General features: G+C 41.4%; 1 protein-coding gene across 2 annotated transcripts in view; it reads right to left on the reverse strand.

Annotated features, from left to right (window-relative positions):
• The window catches only part of THSD4 (thrombospondin type 1 domain containing 4), a 589,040-nt gene that overhangs the window by 92,430 nt on the left and 472,057 nt on the right, over positions 1–24,553 (reverse strand). For both annotated transcript variants that reach the window (XM_061180119.1, XM_061180120.1), the window contains one exon: positions 4,265–4,469. In XM_061180119.1, coding sequence (XP_061036102.1) covers positions 4,265–4,469 — 205 coding nt within the window. The remainder of the gene's footprint in view (positions 1–4,264; positions 4,470–24,553) is intronic.

The raw sequence follows: 24,553 nt of genomic DNA on the forward strand, positions 1-24,553 counted from the left end.
GACACTTAGGTTGCTTCCATATCTTGGCTACTGTAAGTAACGCTGTTGAGAACATTAGGGTGCATATAACTTTTAGTATTAGTGTTTTCCTATTCTTCCAATATATACCCAGGAGTGGGATTGCTGGATCATATGGTAGCTCTATTTTTAGTTTTTTGAGGACCCTCCATACTGTTTTCCACAGGCTGCATCAATTTACATTCCCACCAACAGTGTAGGAGGGTTCCCTTTTCTTCACATCCTTGCAAAAATTTGTTATTTGTGGTCTTTTTGATGATAACCATTTTGACAGGTGTGAGGTGATAACTCATTGTGGTTTTGATTTGCATTTCTCTAATGATTAGTAACGTTGAGTATCTTTTCATGTGTCTTTTGGCCATCTCTATGTCTTCTCCATGACATTTTTCACAGAACTAGAACAAATACTCCTAAAATTTATGTAGAACCACAAAAGACCAAGAATAGCCAAACCAATCTTGAGAAAAAAAAAAAAGCTGGAGGCATCACACTCTTTGACCTCAGATTATACTACAAAACTACAGTCATCAAAACAGTATGGTACTGGCACAAGAACAGACACACAGATCAATGGAACAGAAAAGAGAGCAGAGAAATAAACCCATACACTTATGGTCAATTAATCTATGACAAAGGAGACAAGAATATACAATGGGAAAAAGATAGTCTCTTCTATAAGTGGTGCTGGAAAAACTGGACAGCTATGTAAAAGAATGAAACTAGAACATTTTCTCACACCATATACAAAAGTAAAGTCAAAATGGATTAAAGACCTAAATGTAGGACCAGAAACCATAAAACTCCTAGAAGAAAACATAGGCAGAACACTCTTTGACACAAATTGTAGCAATATTTTTTTTGAATCTATCTCCTAAGGCAAAGGAAACAAAAGCAAAAATAAACAAATGGGACCTAATTAAACGTAAAAGCTTTTGCACAGCAAAGGAAACCATCCACAAAACAAAAAGACAACCTATTGAGTGGGAGAAAATACTTGCAAATGATATGACCAATAAGGGGTTAATATCCAAAATATATAAATAGCTCATACAACTCAATATCAGAAAAACCAAACAACCCAATTAAAAATGTGCAAAAGGCCTGAACAGATATTTTCCCAAAGTTTTTGATTTTTAAATTTCAATTTTCACATACTAACTCAATAATTGCATCTTTAGTAAATAACTCCAGATCTTTTTTGAAGCAAGCAAAGTAAAGAATGTCCATTTTTAAAAGTCAGAAGACCATGCATGTAAAAACACTTGGAGACTAAAGTACTACACATGTAGCATGACTACTATTATTAACTAAGCGAATAGCCTAGAATAAGTCATATAAATATTGTGGGTTTTAAAAAAACGTTTAAAAATGAGGTGATTAAACCACCTTCTCCAGCACTAATAATACAAGTCCTTCTGTTTTCATAGAAATCTACTTTCTATCTCTATCAAGTTTGGAGAGTCAGTCATTTTAAAAATTCCAAGTATTTCACAAGGCAAATTTGATTTTTATTACAATTAACCCACAGGCCATTCAGGAAAACAATAGGGCAACTGAAAAAGCTTGTTAAAGGTGTGCATTTTTTAAAAGCAATGACACACATTTGAACTATTCATTTCCTCTACATTGTGTATTCTGCAGAACAAATGTACGCAGACAGCCAAATCAGTTTTGTGCATCAAGTCAAATTTTTTGTACAAAATACGGTTTACATAGCCAGAAATCACAAGGTAAGAAAACCAAAACTTTTATCATGACCTGGAAGATTGTGGAGAACCCTAGTACATACCTCTTTGAAAAATGTTTCAAGAAAAAAAAAAAGAAAGAAAAATATTTCAATGTTTGAAAATGTATAATGTGAAATACAGTCATTGGAAAGTTCAAAAATAGCTTGATAGACCTGTGCTCTAGTAGCTTACACATAATCTCAAACAATTGCATGCAGTTTAACTTTTAACATATATAGACTTCCCAGAACAGGAAATTTCACAGGATTAAGTGGAATAGGGGAAGAGAACACCTGTGATGAGAAAAAGACCATCCCATCCACTGTGCGCTTTAAAAGAATGAATTTTATGGTAGGCGAATTAAATCTCAATAATAGAAGGAAAGAAGAAGAAGAAAAAAAGAGCCTTCTGGGTGATGCTACATCCCAAGTGATGCTTAAGTGCCCTAAACAGGAGCCCCTGTTCATCACCTCTGGAAACTCCTTTCACTCTCGCCTGTTCTTCTATCTCTACTCTCCCCACTCTGGCCACATGGCGTCACATCATACTGCCATGGACTCTGGATTTCTCATGCACCCCACTGGTCACTGGGCATAAGAAGTTGAACATGATTTTCTGAATCACCCTTCCATTGATTCTGGGTACTTCCATCCTCCTCTGTCTCCTCTTCATCTTTTTTAGGGAATTTCAGGGAATTAGGGAATTTGTATTCCATGAAGCTTTGACATACTGACAAGCTCTCTGAGACAAAAGAAAGAGATTGAACATTTGTCAACTGCTAATAAGTGCCAGGGGCTCGGTGGGGTCCTGTATATCTGTTATCCTATGGATTCTCATGAATACTTATAAGGTCCAGATTCTTATTCCCATACTCTAGATGAAAACACTGAGGCTCTGAGAGCAGTTTCCACTCAGACATCTGGTGGGTAATCACCCAGGTTATCTATTTTACCTTTGGAAGGCACAGCTTAAAAGCCACTTACTGAATAGAACTAATTCGAGCCAGGGAAATTACTAAAAACTACGCAAAGCTCACAAAAAGTGGCATTGTTTGCTGGTGCATTTGAACATAATCACACTTAAAGTAATCCCTCAAAGAACATTTTCCATTCTAGGAACAGGATGTTTATGAAGATTTGCTCTTTTAGTAGTACAAAAGAAAGGAAGCAAAAAGACCACTTTTTTTTCTGCAAATAAAAATAACACACAAACAACTCAGGGGGAAACTAGCCTTATTGCCACTTTGGTGGCTCCTGGGCTTGCCAGAGCAAATGTAATAGCTTTCCACTTTAATTGGGTTTGTTTCAGAGTCCCATCTGCCATCCCTTCCTCCTCCCACCAATAAAACCAAGTGAAGCTAATTTTGGATGCATTTGCCCAGACAAAGATGGAAGAGCTGCAGAATCTAGAGTTCTTGAATTATCTTCTGGGGTGATCCTGGTACTCGAATTTATAAAATTAATGATCTCTCAGTTGCTGCAGCCATTGACTGCTGCATGGCCAATGGTGTACCAGAACTGCTCATGGGTGTTATCCCTCGGTAGACTACCATGCTTGGAGATAGACTGCCTGGGTTTGAATCCCAGCTCCACCTCTTCCTTGTTGTGTGACCTTGTCAAGTTACATAATCGCCCTGTGCCTGTCTCCTTATGTATGAAATGGGGAGAGGAATAGCTCCCATCTCCTAGGGTTGTTGAGAGGGTTCAATGATTTAATACCTGTAAAGCACCAAGAATAGTGCCTGGCACATAGTCTGTGCTATTTAAACTTCTGTTAAATAAATAATCAAAAAAATAAAAATGTATATTGCTGTTCATTAAATGTTTTTAAGAAATTGCTTTCCTTATACTATTTTGTTAACTGATTTGTCCATGTTTACATGAATTAGAATTGCTAAAAATTAACTTGCAGGACCTGATTTGCTTTGCATAAAATCAGCCAGAAACAGAGAAGGAAGAATCAACAAAGATCTCCTTTTGTGGGAAAATGGGTTAAAAATGGTCTCCCAATATTGATGATATTGCCCAAAATGATCGCTGAGGGGTTCTGCAGCTGTTCCAAAGACACACACATACTGTTGCCCCAGGCTGATGAAGCAGAAAGAAGAGAATAATGGCTTTTGCTTTAGACCCCCGCAGAGTGAGAGTCCGGACAGGATCATCAGCTGCCCCTGTCCCCCTGAAATTCCAACAGAAAAAGACTGGCAGATCTCTTGGCATTTCAAAGAGCCTCCCCCATTTCAGAGAAACAATTTAGGTCATTCCTGATTTCATAGCCTTGTATCTCTTGGAAGGAACAAAGGCTGGTTTAAATATGTAGATATTAAACATTTCCTTGCAAGAAGGACTTTTTTACTTTCTCCATGTCATTTCAAGGGGAGGCCAGGTAGTGCTTTGGCATTCCCCAGTGGCACCTTCTACAGGTCCAAGTACCTCTGGACACTGCCGTGTCACAATCCTGGAAGGAATAAATCATCTTGTAGGGACAGCTGGTTTCCTCTGGAAAAAGATCAAGCTTACCCAAATAGTTGTTGCTCTTGTACATCTCGGTGATGTTGATTTTTGTGGCTCCTTGAGGAATCTCAACAACTCGGTGGTAGCCCAGGCTGGTGAGGGCATGCTTAAACACACCCGACACAACGTGACAGCCCGTGTTATCGCCTCCGCACACCCCGCATTTGTCCACGACTTTGTCGGAGCCTAGGTAGTCATCACAGCCAATGCTCTGCAAAGAGGTGGAAAACAAGAGACTCTTGTAGCATATGTCAGGAACATCCCAGGGAAGAAGGGGAGAGGGGACGACTGAAGATCCGTTGGTGGGTCTCGACCTGAACTTCCTCCTGCCCCCATCCAGATCCTGTAGATAAGCAAGTTCATTCTTCCCTTCGCTCTTCAGATTTCCACTGAGCACCTACTCTGGGCAAGGAACTTCTTTCCTAGGTTATGTGTGAAATGTATGTTCTAGGGGCGAGGTGGGGGGCCACATCAGTAAACAAGTAAGTAAAACAAGCACACTTGGTAATCAGGAGAAAAATAACACAGAGAAAATACATAAGGAGGGTGTAGGGACTGGACATTTATTAAACAGGTTGGACAGTGAAGTTGTCCTGAAAATCCATCCCCCTGTTGGAAGTTTTTTGGGACCTAAAACTGGGGTTTGTCCTCAAGTCTTCTGTCCTAAACGACAGACGATACAAACACTTAGCCAAGTACCCCCAACAGTAAGTGTTCTCAGGCCCTGTTTCTGAGGAAATTAAATCAAATTGGTTGAGATCTGGGTCCCCACTGGTCACTGTGACTCTGAAAAGCTGAGCAGTTGGGACTTTTGCTTGGCTCCTCTAAAGCATTTTTCCCAGGGCAGAAGGATACAGGGAAGCAAGGACCAGAAACATCAGGAAACTGGATGATACGCATCTAAATAACGGGATGCATCAGAGTCTAAAGGAACTCTGACCGTCCTGCGTTTCCTCCCCAATGAATCTTCTCATTATTCATCCCAAGATCTTTTTGCTTTATCTTCCCCCTCCCTATACATGTGTTTCTTAGGCAATTAAACCTTAGGACCGAATGGAATGGTCTTCACAGAATCCTTTTCCACGTCTGCAGCTGAGTCCATAGGACTCACATTCGTGTATCCTGAATTTAAAGTTGGGACATGTGGTCTGAACAGAGAAGATTCTGTCACACTTCTATTGGCAGATAGAAGTGAGCTGATTATAGTTTGGACAATGAAATATCGGGATGACAGGACTATTTCACTGGGTTACGGGGATAGGAAATGATACTTGAAATCAGAATGGAATTCTACAACTTGAGACACATGTCTGCTGAATCAGAGGTTTGTGTTGGTTCTGGAATTCTAAGAGCAATTGTCAGACCCCACCTGAGGGGCAAAGTGCTCAGCAAACCATTCGAAGTCCACTTTTGATTTTGTTAAACAATCCTGGGTCTGTTCACGTGGGTCCTACAGGCCAAATCCTACAGGCAGAGTCAAATCAAAAGGTGTTCATTCTTTCCTCTCCGACTTCATCTTTGACTGACATCTTTCTGCAGGCACTGTACATCTGCATTATTATTTCCATATTCCTGAGTGCACATCAGTCCATCAACAATAATTGGTCTCTCTTCACAAATAGCTTCTCTGTAAAACATTATGTCTGACAATAACAGAACATCATCTCAATATGTTCCTCCACATCCAATTAGCCTTTCAAAGTGCCATGTTTGCTATGAATTTCTCCTCCCCCAAATATTTCTTGCCCTTGCCCTGTGCACGTTTTAGCAGAAAAATAAGGAAAACGCTTTCCGTGCATGGTTTCTAGCCCGCACCCCTGCTCCGGGTTCTCCTTTGCTTTGAAACAAACAAACAAAAAGGCCACCATCAGCAAAAGTTTGGGAAAGTAGATCCCATGTTGCTAAAGAAAGATTCTAACTGAATGGAGATGCCTCTGATCCTCACTGAAGGGGAAGACGAACAGAAAAGCTGGCAGCACTCACACCCTGCTCTGTCTAGCAAAATCTTAACTTCTTCCCTTCCCTGCTGCATGATCCATTCTTGCTACCCTGGCCTCAACTTATCCCAGATGGAGCTCATTCCCTTGGGGCACTCCAGGTAAAGGCAACAATGTGTACCAAGGCACAGAGGTAGGAAAGAACACTGAGGAAGTAGGAAAGCATGCTCATAGACAGACATGGTTGAAGTGTAGGTTTGCTGCTAAGGATGAAAGGAGGCTGGAGAATTTAGCTGAATTCGTTAAGGATCTTGTTTGCCAGGGAGAAGAATCGGAATTTTATTCTATCATATCAACAACCACTGAAGAAGGCGGGGGCCATCCTCAGATTTGTTTTTCAGGTGATAACTTTAGCTGTAGTGAGGAGTGGGTCTTAGAGAGGGGAGAGCAGGCAGTCCAGTGAGTCTTTCTCTTGTCAATGGGGTGTATGGGTTATTTCAGGAATGAACAAGAGCCTCCGAAGACAGGGACTGACTTTGCATCAATCCTCAGCCCGCAGCCCAGTTAGAATGGGAAGATCACAAGGAAATTACACAGCCGTGGATTGCTTCGGACAACCACACACACAGACTAAACGCCATTTTATCTTGGAAATAGACACTATATTAAAATGCTCTGCACATTCCAATGGATCCCACACCAGATTTCCTGCACCACACTGCCACTCAGGATGAATCTAGACATGGGGAGGGAGGGCTGCAGCAGTTTTTCCTGGTAGATGTCCAAGAGCCTGGAGGTTGGCTTCAGTGATGCATGTGGTTGCACAAGTGATGCCAAGAACTGAAGGTAACATCCTGCCTCCTCAAAGCCCATCTCTGGATTCTGAGCACCCAGGGTTCACTCCTTAAGAGAGAAGTCAGAACAAGGGGTGTGTGAACCTTCCTTGAGGGGTGACAAAAGGCTAACCGAGCACCCTTCTAGTGTTCTAGTGCCTAGCCAGGGTCTCCGAGAGGCTCAGTTGCTATGGAGTTGCTAAATGTCCCACATGCAGTTCGCAAAGCAGGAGGGACAACCCCATCACGCGAACTGGGCAGATGACGTGCTTTCAAGACCTTTATTTTTAGCACTGAGGGCATAGGTAAATTACATATCTGACAACTGCCCCTTCTCTTGCATGGGGCTATTATGAAGATCAGATGATACAATGAGGGAAAATTTGGACTTGGAGTCCAGGCAGGGCATGGCTAAGGAAGTGACCTTTGGGCTAGAATCTGAAAGACAAGAAGGATCAACCATGGCCAGATCTAAACATGTAAACACACATTTTATCACTGATGTTGTTGAGTGACTGCACTGGGCGAAATCTGGGAAATCTCAGGCTGACTCTGACATGGGTCCTGACTATGGGAATTTGAATCTAACTGGGGCGATTAGACACACATGCAGAAAATCACACGCTATTAGGCAACGAGGAGTCCCTGCATTCTCTATGTCATGCTGGGCCAGATCAATTCTCTTTTAGAAAGCTGATAATTAACAATGGGGTGCATAAGTCTGGAGAATGTGGCAAGATCCCAGTCTGAACTAGGGGGATGATGATGGCATGAAGAGGATTTGAAAGATGCTTAGGAAGCAAAATGGACAGGCCTTTGTGAGGTAGAAGGGAACTCAAATCATTGTCTCCTCCTCCTCCCCCTCAGCATCATCAAACCTAACATTTACAGTCTTTGTCATATTCCAGGTCCTCTGAATATGTAGTTTCCTCATTTAATCTTAAAAGCAATCTGTGCTATTGCTGAAAAACTAGGAAACTAAGACTTAAGAGAGAGGTTAGGTAACTGGCCCAAGGCTATGCTGCTAATAAGAGGTGGGGCTGGATTTGAACCCAAATCCCATGCTGTAACCATTATGCAAAAACTGCCCCCCTCCAAAGGATCAGAGGTCACACTGAGGGTTCTAGCTTTGTCGAAGGAGTGGATGGTGGCTGTGACCTAGGTGCAGAGGAGCAAGTTCAAGGCACTGTTACTATAGTGACTGTGAGAGCTTGGTCCAGAAGTGACTCTGGCATTCTCCTCTTCCAACGTTATGAAGCACCGAGCACATTTTGTATCTCTCTCACATTGACTGTTTTAACATTATGCACACAGTAAGTGAATAAATATTTTAGCTCATCTTCCCATCACATTACTGTCACATAACTTTCTTACTGTTATAACTTTTAATCTTGAGATAGTTTAAGACTCACAAGAAGTTACAAAAACAGTACAGAGCATTTCAGTGACCCATCACCCAGGCTCCTCCAATGACAGTATCTCACATTAGCACAGCATGTTGTCAAAACCATGCATATCATGGACATCCGTATAACACATTAACTCAAGGATAAACCTTATTTGGATTTTGCCATTTTTTACCTGCACTTCTTCTTGGTGTATAGGTCTACAAAATTTTATCACATATACAGATTGATGTGCTTTGTTGCTTTCTTTAAAGCAGCTGGTATTCTCCTCTAAAACATGGAGGTATAAGTTGATAAGTGGAGCTGACGTCATTTAGCAGGAAAAGCAGTTCGGCATGAGGGAAAGAATGTCGCACTGGGAATCAGGAAACCTGGAGCATAGTCCTGGCTCAGTCCCTGACTTAATGTGTGATGCTGGGTGGCTTGCTTCTCTCTGGGCTTGGTGCTGAAAACATTTCCACCACCATCCAGATCTTTCGGGGGACAGTGCTCAGAAATGAATCTGACCTGAATTCTGGTTTGCATATCAGAAGTCTGGTCAATTGGTCTCTGATGGGGTTGACTTAATAGTGCTGGTCTGTGCCTCTAAACTCTTTCAGAGGCACCACCAAAGTGCCATCAGTGGGCACTTAAGGTGACACTGCTGGACCTGGGTCTTGTGCTGGCTCTGCCACTTAGGAGTGCTGCATCATTGGACCTGTTGATCAGCCATTCTGAGCCTCAGTTGATCCGTGGCTGGGGTGGTACCTCATAGCACTATTGGGAGGATCAGATGAGGTAAACACGGAAGGCATTTAGAAGGATGCTGGGATTGACATGTATACAGTGATGTGTATAAAATTGATGACTGATAAAAAAAAAAAAGAAAGAAAAATAAATAAATAAATAAATAAATAAAAATAAAAAGAAGGATGCTGGATACGGTGGCTTCTCAGACAACTCTGGGTTTATCATTGTCTTCATAGACTTGGTTTCATCTGGAATCTATCCATTTTAAAGTAAATCCCATCCTTATATAAGTGTTCAGACTCACTCTTATTTCTATAGCACTTTCTATTACTTCTCAGTTGCAGATATTCTCTTCTTCATTTGGAGAAATTCAGAAACGTGTGAAGGGTGAAGAAAAGGCCAAGTTCTCCATAAAGGTAAGACAGCTTACATGGCTCCTTTGCACCCTTACTGCTCCAATAGCACTGAGTGAAAAGGGATAGAACAAACATCTGGTCCCTGGCCCCTGATCTATATTTCATCTCTTTTTTTTTTTTTTTTTTTGGCTCACCATATACTGTCGTTCAAAAGAGATATTTCTTGCTGTTACAAAGGCAATTGGACAACTATCAGATATCCTTATACTCTTCCGGTGATTTTTGCAACATGTTGTAGGAAAATTTTATATGTTGTAAGCCATCACAGGAGCAATTGCTCAAGAATTGCCCCCAATGGTATGCCAAAATTAACCTAAATGAAATTTCCTGTGGGAAATGAGCAAGCTGGATGACATATTTGGTGGTGAATTTCACAGGGAGGAGGCCTCTGTACAGCATGGCAGCGTAGGCTGGTGCCAGGCATGCAGATAGTGGAGCTTCTGATTCCCTAATGCGAAGCAGATGCTTCTCTGTGTGCTCAGTAAACACATCAGATGGGGTAAACTCAACTGGCTGGCTCGATGACACCGACAGGTAAAGCAATGTGCCTTAATAACCATGCTTTCCCAACAGTGTGGGAGAACGTTATTATTAAAATGATTAGTCGCTAACAGCAATTTACTTACATTTACGGTGAGCTAATTCGTGGAAATACGTATGGATGCCAAAACTTTTATTCATGACACCCTGTTGAAAGAAATCTTTTGCCTATGATAAATATCTCCCTCTTATTACGGTCAGGAATGTAGATCAATACCACCTTCCTGGAAAGCTATTTAGCAATATATACTGTTTGACCCAGGAATCCTTCTAGGAATTTACACTAAGGAAATTATAAGAAATGAGGCCAACAATTTCTCTATGAAGGAGCTCATCACAGTATTATTATTATTATTCATTATTAATGAAAAAATGGAAACATCCTAAATGTCCAACATAGGGAAATAGTTAAACAATATACAGAAATCCTCTGGGAAACACTGGAGGGATATTTTTCCAGTTGTTTTTCTCATGAAAATCTTCTAGCACTTGTGCCCGCATGATTGACACTCAATATAGTTTGGTAAATGTTTCCTGAGGAGCCTGTAGTATGTGCCAATACGGTGTGAGGCAGGGGAGACATGAAGGTAAAACCAACACGGTTCCTACTTATGGTCTAAATCAGGGGTCAGCAAACTACCGCCCACAGGCCGTATCTGGCCCATCACCTGTTTTTATCAATAAAGATTTATTGGAACACAAACATGCCCATTACTTACAGTTTACTTACCGTCCAGAGCTGCTTTTGTGTTATAACAGCAGAGTTGAGTAGTTGCAACAGAGATAGTATGGCCCACAAAGCCTAAAATATTTATGATTTAGTGATTTACAGAAAAAAAAAAAAAAAGCCAACCCCTGGTTTAAATCAAAAGGTAGACACGATGCCATCTTTCAATACGGCATGTATATGTTCAGAGGGAGGCATGCAGAGCGCTGCACAGACAAGGCCGAGGCTCAGACAAGGCCGACTGAAATGGCGGTGAATGAATGAATTACAACAATGACAACTGCTCTATTATAAAAGTAAGGTGTCCACATTTTTGTTCAGAATAGTAGAAACCTCTAGACTTCCACTTTACTTTTAAAATGTAAGGCTGACTGGTAAATTCTCTGTTTAAAGAGAATTCTGTTTAAAGTATTTGGTCAGATTGTATCTTCACTCTGTAGGGCCTCAGGAGGGACGGGTCTGTGAGGAGCTGTGGTCTGGGCAGCCAAGGGGTCAGGATTAGGAAGTTTCTTGCAGAAAGGAGCAGAGGGATACTTGTCTACACTCTACAGGGCAAAGTTCCGGAAGCCAGATTACTAGCAAAAAGGCAATAGCGAGTTGGGCGGATGAACTGTGCTGTAGGATGGAGGCTGCTTGCACACTGGCCCCATTTACACGGCCTCCTGGGTGCAGACAGCCGGGATCCACAGGTCCAATCAAAAGGCCCTTGGAGGACTGTGGGTGAATCCAGGGACCAGCAAAGAGGGAGGCTCATGCTTGTCCTTGTCATTTCCTTGACTCACAGCCTATCTCTAGACCTGCCTGTTTGCATTTTTCTCCACAAGATGGCACCTATAAGCCTTTGTAAAAGGGTACTCACATTAGCAACTAGTTTAGGGACGTGAAACAGTGGTTAAACATCAAAAGGAATGATAGTCGAGAAACACAAGAAGGGTAGACTCAGAAATTCAGGGTGACTATATTTATTGTGCTCTTATGTGCAAGTTGCTGCCATGTTGTTAAGATGTGATGTTCATTTCTCAAAATGTTTTGTGGAGCATTTAAAAACGTGGGTGGGATATTCAGGCCTTTTATTTCCAGAATGTTCAAGAAAATGCTTAAAAAGCTGTGTGAGTTAAACTTTGGGGGTTACATGGGCTTTTTCGATGTCACTGGGTGATCTCTTCAGGGATGGTTGAGAAGACTGGCTGGGTGGGTGGGTGGGTGGGTGAGGGGCGGGAGATGAGAAGAAAAGCTGGCTATCAAAGCACGAGGGCTCGAATCCCAAGACTCTTGAGTGGGGGAAGGGCACACGGAAACGCTGTTGTCGGAAGACGCTTGGCAGACACAGGCAGTGGATTAGAGATGGAAGAGACTAGAGATTGAGAAGCACACAGACAACTACATTAAAATGGGCACAGAGGGATGGTGGCCTGGACCAGAGAGATGGAATTAGAACAGAGGGCAAGGGCACACCAACGTTAGGCTGGAGGAATGACCAATAGAGTGGTGAAGGATGGTCTATTGAACGTGAAGTAAGGAAGACTTGGAGGTCCGTGGCTTTGGAATCTGGAAGATTAGTAGTGTTGCCTGTTTCAGGCAGAAGCTTTCCTAGGGAAGCAGGCCTTTGATGGAGTCATCTTAGAGCGAGGGTCTGAGTGTACATCTTGATAATCACTAATTCATTCATTAAATTTAGTCATATTAATTCTCTCTCCTTCTTTCACTGGAACTCTCCTCTAGAACACTAAACATTTTTTTAATTTTAGCTTTTTGGATAGGAATCCTTCCAAACTATATTTTTCACTCCTCTGTTTTGATTTTCTTTTTTAAAAATCAAGAATAATAAGCACTATTTGACCTTCTCTAGCCCCACTGCTACCCAAAGTGTGGTCCATGGGCCAGAAGCATAGGCATCATCTGAGAGCTCATTAGAAACCTTGGGGCCCACTGCAGGCTTAATGAATCGGAGTCTACATTTGAGTAGCGTCCTCAGGTGATTCCTGTGCTACCTGAGATTATTTGACTTTCTGGATCACTGTTTGTTTGCTCCGAGTTCTTTCTACTTTTCCCAAGTTGCACAACCAACTCTCCCACCCAGTCAAAACAAGGACAACACAACACCGTCACCCTCTAGGTTAAAAATTAAAAAGAAATAATGCCTTTGGGAAGCTTTTCTCTGTGATATTTTTAATAGGGACGGGGTGGAGGCAAGACACACATTCCTAAACACAGTCTATTGAGAATCCCAGGACTGGACAGCAGGAAGGGCTCTGGGAGACCCAGCCTCTTGCTCCAGGGGTGAAGAACAAAGTCTCAGGAGGGGAAGTGATTTCTCCAGGGTGGCAGAGAGAGGCCTTCCTCTCTCTAGAGACTACAGGCTAGAGACCCCTTTTCATAATACTATAATGTCCCCCTGCTCCTACTGAAGCAGGGTTTTAACGTTTCCTCACTTAAATGGTCTATGTTCTTTTCTTTCTTCTTCTTATGTCCCTGTAACCATGTGAAAAAGGTTTTGTCTACCAGCTAGAATAGCGACTCCTTTTGGAAAGCAAACTGTCTCTGTGAAACTACTTGGATAAACTGCATGGGCTGGGAGGTGAGACCCTGAGGCCTGGGGGTCAGCAGAAATCAAGGCAACAAGAGATAATGGCTAAACTGAGATATAGCTAAATAGGAGAAGAGTCTGGTTTTGCTTCCAGAGCTGGAGACAGAACAAAGGGACAGAAAAGAGAAGGAGGAGAGAAGTTACGAGATTGTGGAGGGTCAATGAGAAGCCCTGAGTGGTTGGGAGCACTGTTAACACTGACCTTGAATCTGAAGTGTGCTTGCTGTGATTTAAACCTCTCTTTGTTCCCAGACTTCCCAAGTCTTCACTGAAGCCCTACATCTACGTTATGCCTATTTTCCTGCCTTTAAAATTCCTGGTTTAGGTTCCTTTAACCCCTCTTCATTTCCATAATCTGAAATAAAAATTTCTCTTCTATGTTCCCACATCTTCAAAAGTTTTTCTTCTAGACACAGGGATGTCTGCCTAAGAGCATCCCTAATGTATTCCTGCAGGTGACATCATCTTTCTGAGCCTTAGTTTCCTTCGCTGTAAAGCAAGGGTTAAAATATAGTTTCTCAAATCTGTTGTGAAGATTGAATGAAAACAGGCAGATGAAGGCACCTAGTTCAGAACTGGCTTGGACTTGGGGCTGGAAAAATGTTGGCATGCTTTCCTTCTCCTTGAGGCTGCACCTGCCTCCCTTCAATGACCTGTTCCTGGGCATGGCCATGGGAATCCTTACTCTCACACCAGGCGCACACATTTCTACTCTAACAGAGGAGGTTGTTCTGTTTGCACTGTCCACAGAAACCCCACTTCTATTTACACACGATTCTCAAGTGGTGTTCCAAGCCAGGGTTGTAACGGGCAAACTGCTATGATCTATTTGCATTTCAATAACATTCTGGGACAATGGGGATCAAGAATTCCAGAGATTTTCTTATAACTTTGTTATAAGTTATAACCTCTCTATTTTTTAAAAAAAGTGTGGGTTTGCTTGTTTTGTTAGTCTTTCCTGGTTTGTCTTAGAGACCAGTTATGGAAAGCCTCAGACGTTGTAAAGAGGTTATGTTCATTTCAGAAACAGAGCGAGGGAAGCTGTGGGTGGAGCTCACAGCTCAGGCACGTTGGAGCACTGTCTTAGATGGACTGTAGGTGGAAAACAGATGCAAACAGGGATTCAAGCAACTCCCAGGGATTCAGGCAGTAGGAAACCCCACATATATATTTGATAGCTGTCATGGGTAGAGTACTGGCCACGTGCTAGGCACCTAACATGGTATCCTGTTTAATTATCTTGACTATCCCTACTTTATCGAAGCTCACAGAATATAAGTAATGTGTAACACAGAGGTGGTGATGGTGGGTTTGAATGAAGGGACTTCTGGCTCTTTCTCCTTTGCTACTGGCATAGTCCCTTTGCCCAGTGGAAATCTTTCTTTACCTTAAGAACAGAGCCTGGTAGATGGCCGACCAAGGGCTACATATACTGAGGGCTAGAATGTCCAAGAAATCAAATAAGGCTAATTCCTCTTATTGTTCTATCTCTAGGGCTGCTCTGTCTCTTTGGTGCTTGGCTTTTCCCAAGACCCTTTCACGGGGCGCTACTTACGGTCTGAGGACTCCCACAAGGGCTGACTGAACTGTTTCCGCATCTCCTTCCTATAGCTTCTCTTTGTTCTCTTGTTCCCCCCAAAGTCCCATGCTGTCTCTTTCCCCTCATGCAGCACTCATTCACCTAAGGGAGGGGACATCTATAACACCATCCTTTCTTTCAAACAGATTCATAGGTCCAAACTTATTTATTGAAATAGTAACTAGCTTTCTCATTTGTCTTGCTGGGAATGGAAACTGTTGGTGCACCAAGCTGGGAAATATTTATGACTCAAGGAAAAACATCATTCCATGAGAGATATCATTACCCAATCCAAGAGCTTGTTCTTTAGGGCCAGACTGACCAAGAAATCAAATAAAGATAATTCCTTCTTATTCTCTCTCCTAACCATAGGTGCATCCAATGTGAATATTCATTTCATTAAGAAATAAAGGGGCTTCCCTGGTGGTGCAGTGGTTAAGAATCCACTTGCCAATGCAGGGGACACAGGTTCGAGCCCTGGTCCGGGAGGATCCCACATGCTGCAGAGCAACAAAGCCCATGCGCCACAACTACTGAGCCTGTGCTCTAGAGCCCACATGACACAACTACTGAGCCCGCGTGCCACAACTACTGAAGCCCGCACGCCTAGAGCCCGTGCTCCACAACAAAAGAAGCCACCACAATGAGAAGCCCTCACACCTCAACAAAGAGTAGCCCCCGCTCGCCGCAACTACAGAAAGCCTGCACACAGCAAGGAAGACCCAACGTAGCCAAAAATAAATAAATAAAATTAAAAGAAAGACATTGTGTTCCATGCATGCTCAGAAGGAAGAAATTTGGCTGAAATATTTAAACACAAAGGCTCCTTCATGCTTCTTTTGAAGGATGTCTAAGAACAGGGTTATCTGTCAAACTCAATGTGTTCCATAACAATAATTCAGGTGGCAGCCAGATGAATAATTCTCACGCTTGCAGAAATTTTCCCTTCTTCTGCAACTTCAAACCTTCTTCTGCAACTTTAAACCAACTTTAAGGTAGGGCAATGGCAGATAGGATACCCACACATGGCTTCCAAGTGACTGTATTACCTATATGCACTTGTGTACATAAATATTTAGGACATGCAAACCAGTTGCATAAACATTGATTCTTCACCATCTTTGGTGGAACCCTGAAATTCTTAATTTTCACCAGTTCCTTCTTTAAACAGATCATATTTATGAGCTTTTAAGTCATGCCCCCCAGATGTATAAGCATAAGAAATGCTAATGTTGTGATTTCAGGTAGTCTATCCTGCATGTGGCTGTGAAATTTATCTCCCCAAAATACTGCTGTCGTCATGTCAGTCCTCTGGCTCAAAAGGCTTCCTGATGTCAGTTGTCACTTAAACAAGCTGATTATTTTCTCCTAGGCATTATGCCTATATTTAAGCTCCTGATTCCAGGTGGAAAGGAGTGCCCGGGGCTATAGTATCTCAAGAGTGAACTTTACCCCAGGTGTGATAACTGAGTGAAAGTAGAAATTTTGAAAATGATCCAGCATCATTACGCTTTGACAGCAAAAATACTTTGTTAAAGTGACAGTACATATTAATTAGCAATGCTAATTATTAATTCTGCTCTAATTTGTTGGGTCGGTTTTGTGATAATAAACGGAGACAAAGTTTGTAAAAAGCATCTGACGCAGGGGAGGAACTCAATACATATTACGTTTTATTTAAAGTCAAGTTAAAGATAACATAGAGGACAAATTCAAAGAAATACAAACAAATGATATTCATTCCTAGCTTAAACAATAGCTGCCTTGGAATGTTACTTAGCTAGAGAACAGCCGGACTGCGTATACTTTAAGGAATGTGGAATGGCAGGAAATACGGAAGTAAAAAGCAAAGCATTTCTCTGGCAGAGTAAAAGAAACCCTAGTTAAAAGCGAGCCAGAACCAAAGTCAAAAAGAGTCAAAAATTCAGTTTTGACAATTGATGGACTCTCTGGACCCTGTAAGAAAGGCAGGTTCTCATTATTCAAAGGAGTCCATAGAGGTGCTGATGGATGCCAAGAAAAGCAACAGAAAGAAAGGAAACTGGTACTTGTTGAGAATCTAGTAAGGTGACAATATTTACTACCATTTTAATAGAGAAGGAAAGAGGTCATATAGCTAAGAGTCAGGCTATGAACCCACAGCTATCTAGCTCAAACTCTTAGAAACAGAATGAGAGGGTGGAAGCCAAACAGGCGAGGTGAATAGTGACTGAGACAGTGAACACAGTGGTGAACAGCACACACTAAGGGGGAACAGCAGGAGCTACAAGAGAGGGAGTGAGAACAGCTCTGGAAATGGGTGAATGCAGTGCCCACAAAGGCAAGAGTCCCCTGGATGAGGACATGCAGCCTGGGGTTGACAGTGATGGAGAGAAAAATGGCTTCTGACTGCCTGCCCTTCCCTGATAGTTCACGGAAGGGAGTCTCTTAATATTGTGTTGGACTTCCTTTTTATACTCATGGGAAAGCTCCAATTTCTCAGAATCTTTGGGTTCTCTCTTATCCATTGTCTCCATGTGTTGCCTGAAGCCCTGGCACGAAAAATTTTCCCAACCACTTTTTCCTGTTGTAACAAAAGGATCTGATGGAGGCTTTCTCTCCAGTACAGACCCAAAGGTCTTTAAATCTTTTGGACAGCCTCTATTTCCTATTAGACTCACTCTGCCTCAAGCCTCCAGAATGTTCTCTTTTGACTAGTGAGTGGAAAGGGAAGCTAAAATCATGGCATCACGAGCTTATAGACCAGGGTTTCTCCAAGACCACCTTTTCTCTGAGTGTATCTGAGTCATCCTAGCAATCCTGGGGCTTCCCTTTTGAGACCTAAGGTCACCCTCTTTGAGACTGTATTCTATATGTTTGAGGGCTACAAAGAAATCCCTGTAGATTCAATTTGCTCAACTTGTATTTTAAATAATGATAGGAAACAGCCTGCTCTTTTTAAGATACAGAAACTTCTAGAGATCTTGAGCAGAGGAAGGCTATAAACCTATAACTTAATAGGTGCTTTGGTAGAACATTGATTTTGAGTTGTTAACCAAGATTTTACCCCTGAGATGAGGAGTGAACTGGAGTGATACAGAGAGTTATTGGAAGTGTCTACTTGAATACCAGAAAAATCTTCGCCTCAAATAAGTTTGGAATAGTGACATTGTTGACACAAAGCCATTCAGATGGTAACTAGCAGAATGACTTATCTGCTTCTTAGGATGGCTGGAAAACCATATCATCAGCGTAGACGAGGATGTTTGTCTTCCTCTCTGCTGTCGTTCAAAGTCATCGACAAATTGAACCAGGTTTTCAAAAAAAATTTTTTTAATAAAAGCTAAAATGTCAGGGAACAGAACACAAACAAGGGTGGCATAGGGCATTGACCTAGCTGGCCATGAAAAGCAAATTTGGATTTCTTTGTAAATTTGGACCTTGCAGTTGCCAGTGAGCGTTAGCAAATACCCCACTATCTCTCCTTGCTGTAGAAAACCACAGTTCTCTATCTTATACAAACATCACTAAAGTGGGTAGGAACAATAATAAAATGGATTTTCAGCAAAGGATGTCCTTTTCAAAAAATATAACTTTGAATTTCTTTTCCTAACAGATTTTTGTAATATAGAGAAGAACAAAATGGTCCAACCCATAGGAGGAGGAGGAGGCTTATCATAGTAAAATCAGTCTTATTACCAAGTATTCCCACTAAATAAAGAATGCTAGAATCACAGACTTAGAGCGGAAGAAACCATAGAAGTCATCTGGTCTAACCAAGGTCAGAGGAGGTAACATAAGGGGCCAAGATCCATACTGGTGTCAGCCTAGGAACTACTGTTCCCTGCTGAGACCCTGGACAGGTCACTGGGGCTAATTTAACTGATAAAACGTGTGTGCTAGACTAAATAGGCTTTCAAGCTATTCTAAGGTTCTACTTTAATGCTTTCATAATCTTTAAAACATGTTTGTAAAATATGAAGAACTTGATAAACATCCTTTTTAACCATTGTATATGCCTAATTATAACACACTGGACACTGCTGTATTAACTCATTCTTATGCAGCCCTCAGGACAAACTGCTCCCATTTTTAATCAAAGAGATTGCCTGTCTACAATTTGCAATTCGTTGTCTGTCTTAATCAGGAACGCCTCAAGAACTGTAAGCTAAGATAAAATTCAAAAATAAATTGGACGCTCAGGCATCTAAAATCATTTTCCATATTCTATGTGCTAAAATTTCTACTCAACAAAAAAGCCACATGCTCACTAATTGCTATTATAACAGTTAGATGCTAATGTTTTAATTAAAATTAATTAATACTAACACAACACATCGAGTTTTTAAAAATTTATTTTATGATTAGGATCTCTCATACCACTTTGTTCGGAAAAAAGAGCATTGCTGCTAAAAAGTGAAGACTATAAGATTAGATAATTTAGCACAAGCATAGCACTTATTTTTATAAAATGCCTTACATAAATTAACTCATTGAATTTTCCCAACCCCCCCAAGAGGTAGATGATATTAATTCCATTTTAGAGATGAGAAAACTGAGGCACAGGGAGGTTGAGAAAACTGTCCTAGATTAGCAAGCTATTGAGCTAGAATGTAACCCGGGCAGTCTGGTCCCAGAACATGGACTGTTAACTCCAACTCTCACTACATCTCCTGATGACCACATGGGTGCCTGGTGACCCTAACTCTGTAAGACATTCCCCTTCTTGGCAAGAACCCTGTCTGTTTGTTTGACCCTCTCCCACTGTCAGGGAGCTCCCCACCTGCTGAGGAGGCCATTCATCCCTGAAAGACTCTGACTTGTAACAAATCCTCCCTTTGGAAACTACTCTCTGTGTACCCTCCACCAGTGCTCTGTACTCTGATCTCTGGAGACCTTTGGACACTGGCCTGTCCCACTTCCTTTCTAATATTTTCCATTTGGTTTGACGTTTTTGCCTAAAACAGTCCTTTTCCTCAACATTATCCCCTCTTTGTCAGGACTATGGAATGAGACTCTGGTGCAAGGAAAGCCCTAGATTTCCAGCTCCAAAGATGAATGATCTAGAATAACTTTACTGATGTACAGTATCAAAATTATATTTTCAGTATCGGACTTTTTCTAGCATTTGGTTTTCCTGAGAAAACAGGGGCTTGAAAATACCCCTTTCGCGAATCTTCTTTCTATGACAAAGTATTTGCCCTTTTCACTTCTTCTGTTAAAAAGATGACATAAGAAATTTTATACTGTGAAAAAAGATAAAATTACTATTAAGTAGCAATGACACTGAGTAATAACTGGAAACTCTGTCTTTGGAATCATGCTCTCCTGGGGTTCCAATCCTGTTGGCCACTCTGGCTGTGTGACCTTAGGCAAGGTGCTTAAATAAGAAAATTATAGTAATTTAAGCCACAAGAGGAAAGCATTTCTCACAGTACCTGGAATAAGAGTTTGTGATTGTTGTTAACAATTACAGTATAAAGATCTGGAGTGTTTAACAGGAAGAAAAGAAGACAGACATGCTAGATGGCTCTAAATATTGGAGGCTTTGTCACATGGAAGAAAGATGTCCTCTTCGTGGTCCCAAGAGGCTGGACTGGGACCCGCAGGGGCATTGTACAGAAAGACCTATCACGTTACTGGTCCCAAAATGGAGTCTCAGTGAACGCCTGCCTCATAAGATTGCTGTGAGGATCGGATGTAACAATCTGCATAAAGGACTTAGCACTGAGCCTGGAACATAGTAGGCACTCAATAAATCTTAGCTACGCTCAACATTAATAGAATGGACTGAGGATGGAAGCGTCTGGAAAGAAAGGTTAAAATCATCAGGTGAGGGGCTTCCCTGGTGGCGCAGTGGTTGAGAATCTGCCTGCCAATGCAGGGGACACGGGTTCGAGCCCTGTTCTGGGAGGATCCCACATGCCAGCGGAGCAACTAGGCCTGTGAGCCACAACTACTGAGCCTGCGCGACTGGAGCCTGTGCTCCGCAACAAGAGAGGCCGCGATAGTGAGAGGCCCGCGCACTGCCATGAAGAGTGGCCCCCGCTTGCCACAACTAGAGAAAGCCCTCGCACAGAAACGAAGACCCAACACAGCCAAAAATAAATAAATAAATAAATAAATAATTAAAAAAAAAATCATCAGGTGAGTTAGTATATTATCAAAGAATTAATTAAACACCTATCATGCGCCTAGCACTGACATAATCCTCTAGAAAAATCAAAAGTGGGGTATGTCACGTCTCTGCTCTCAGTGGGCTTAGTGTCTAGCCCGGGGGATGATATCTGTGAGCAAAATAAACAAGAGATCAACTGCAGTTTTGGGAACGCCTGGAATGTCTAAATAATAGTCAGCACAACTTGGGTCTTTGTGTCATGCTGTCCTTTTGCTCTTGGCTCTGAAGGAGTTACGTGGTTCGGTGGCCTCAACTTGTATCAGGGAAATCAACCTAACAATGGAAAATTCAAGACCAGTCCTGGGCAAACCCTGGTCCTCTTGCCATAAATTACCCACCAGTTTTTGCTATTGTCTGCCCTCTAACTTCACTACACCAGACTAGAAAGTTGCTTTTTTTACTGCTTTTCAAATCTTCCCCAAATATTACTATTTGGTGGCTAAAAAAGAGTACCATTTTTTTCTTGACCTGACTCTACTGAAAAAGGCCAGTAATATACATTGTGAGATGTATTATTCTTCATGACACTAAAGTAAACTTTATTTTGAATAAGAAAAAATATACCTGAATATATTTTAATGCTTTTCTGGCTTGCTCTTTTTGCTAAATGGGTTACTTGTAATTGACCTAGACCATCCTTTAAGAATTAGCAGATGAGAATCCCCAGGAATATATTGGCAGTAGGTCAGGATTACATAAAGCCACAAGATAAAGATCATAATTCTTTGTCGATTAACATTTTAATTTAACTGGAAGTCTTTTAAAATATTTAAATCCCAACATTATCATCGACCTTGTGTTCAAGTTACATCTAAGTGCCTTGAGCAAAGAACATACAAAATTTAGCTCTGTATGCCTTTCAGAACTAGCACATACTAAGTGATAATAATTCTTGAATTAAGTCAAATTTTATGGCTGCAGCTGGGCTTCCTTTTCAGTTTACAGAATGTCTCATCCGGACAACGAAGAAATTAGAGCCTAGGTCCACATGGAGTGAAATTTGGTGGTTTAGTGCATTTTTGCTTCTGTATTGCAAATGAGGTGTTTATGTCAAAGAGATACTTTCTTAGCTTCAGTGGATGTCACTCCTGAGTTATATCTGGCTTACTGGAACTCTCTCCCATCCCCCAAGCAAGTCACCAGGATTTACTTCAAAATTACAGTTTACAAAGTTGAGGAAAGTACTCATCTTTTCTTCTGAGGCAAAGGGAATGGTAGGATGAACTTCTGCTCAACATTACGGATATTCCTCAGTATGTGGTTCTTCTACTTCTAGGTAAATGGTGGATTACAATTTCCCACCCCTCTGAAGTTAGCTGTGACCATGTGCCTAGTTCTGGCCAATGGGATGGATGTGGGAGTGGCATGTATCACTTCCAGGTTGAAAGATTTAATTGCTGGTGCTCAACTCTCCAAATTTTTCTTCCTCTGCCAGAGCAAATCTTGCAGACTTTGGGTGAGATGGCAGCTGCCTAAGGTGGTGGAGCCTCCACCGACCTGGGACCCTGAAGGACTATGAGAAACAGAGGTCTTGCTGGTCCTGGAAGGACTGGAATGAAAAAGAAATCTTTGTTTTAAGTCACTGATATTTTGTCCTTATTTGTCACTCAAGCATAACACAGATTATTTTTCTTGATACAGAACTTCTGGTTAAATTTTTAAACCTACAGCCAAAAAATTATGTAGAATTTCATGCTAGGTGACAAAGACTAGAGCATACTAATTTCTAATATCTGGTAGGTCAAACTATGTTCTGAATTCTTTCTTTTTAATGCCTGATTGAGAGTGTACTATTGCATTGCTATATCATAAATTAAAATTACTATGACTATGAGAATAATAAAGTTTGAAATTGAGTAGTTGAAATTGCTTAAAAAGATTTTTTCTTTATTATGTAGAAAAGACAAACTGTTAATAGACACAGAATGCTACTTGCCAATTCCACATGCAGTTCATGATTTTCATGTATACTTTTAGTCTCCTAGGGTTCAGACTTTAACTTGGCGTTTCTGGGTTATGAGATATAGTTTGGAAAGCTCCATGAAGGTCCCTGTAAGGAATCTACAAAACATTTCATCACAACTTCTATGTATCACACAAAGCCAGAGTAAAACAGAGGTCCACAAGTAACCAAATGGCCTTCAGCCTTCTGAAAATACAACCTGGAGAATCCTGCATTCATTTGTCCCCACTGCATACTATCAGCTCAGCATGATACTACACAAGAATAACCATGTCCTGCAAAAAACTAGAACTTACACATTGACAATCCTGACCTTCACTGCTGCCCCAAGTATGGTGCTGCCTCCACTTTTGGCTATTATCCTCTCACTACCAAATATCTCAAAAAAGCACCAACTTTCAAACAATCATGTCTCTTAACCTTTAGCCACGGACTCCCACCCTTGCAAATTACTGAGATTTTCTCACTTGAAGATGTTAATGACTTCATTTTACCCTGTATCAAATGGGGTCTTCTCAGTTCTCATTCATTCCCAGGAGCACTGCTCATGCCTCACCTCTTGAATTATTCTCTGCCTTTGCACCCACCTTGGCCCTCCATGTTCTCCTTTCTTCCTTTCCTCTACTTGTTTCCTAACTGTGGGCTTCCAAAGTCTCAGTTCGATTCTTAATACTTTTTAGATTCGTGTTTGCAAATATTTAACAGGGGATGGCAGGGAGAGGGGCCAAAGGCTCAGTTCTTGACTGTACTTTCTCAATCTATACAGCCCAGGATGTTTTCTGAAAGCCAATCTCTTTTTTTTTTTTCTTATTAGCCATCAATTTTATACACATCAGTGTATACATGTCAATCCCAATCGCCCAATTCATCACACCACCATCCCCACCCCCCCACGGCTTTCCCCCCTTGGTGTCCATACGTTTGTTCTCTACATCTGTGTCTCAACTTCTGCCCTGCAAACCGGTTCATCTGTACCATTTTTCTAGGTTCCACATACATGCGTTAATATACGATATTTGTTTTTCTCTTTCTGACTTACTTCACTCTGTATGACAGTCTCTAGATCCATCCACGTCTCAACAAATGACCCAATTTCATTCCTTTTTATGGCTGAGTAATATTCCATTGTATATATGTACCACCTCTTCTTTACCCATTCGTCTGTCGATGGGCATTTAGGTTGCTTCCATGACCTGGCTATTGTAAATAGGGCTGCAATGAATATTGGGGTGCATGTGTCTTTTTGAATTGTGGTTTTCTCTGGGTATATGCCCAGTAGTGGGATTGCTGGATCATATGGTAATTCTATTTTTAGTTTTGAAGGAACCTCCATACTGTTCTCCATAGTGTGAAAGCCGATCTTTTAAAGAATTTGTTAGTAAAGGAACTTTAATTTTCATCTAAAACTTCAAAAACAGGTG

The sequence above is a fragment of the Eubalaena glacialis genome, chromosome 2 (genome assembly GCF_028564815.1).
Source record: "Eubalaena glacialis isolate mEubGla1 chromosome 2, mEubGla1.1.hap2.+ XY, whole genome shotgun sequence".
Classification (NCBI taxonomy): domain Eukaryota; kingdom Metazoa; phylum Chordata; class Mammalia; order Artiodactyla; family Balaenidae; genus Eubalaena; species Eubalaena glacialis.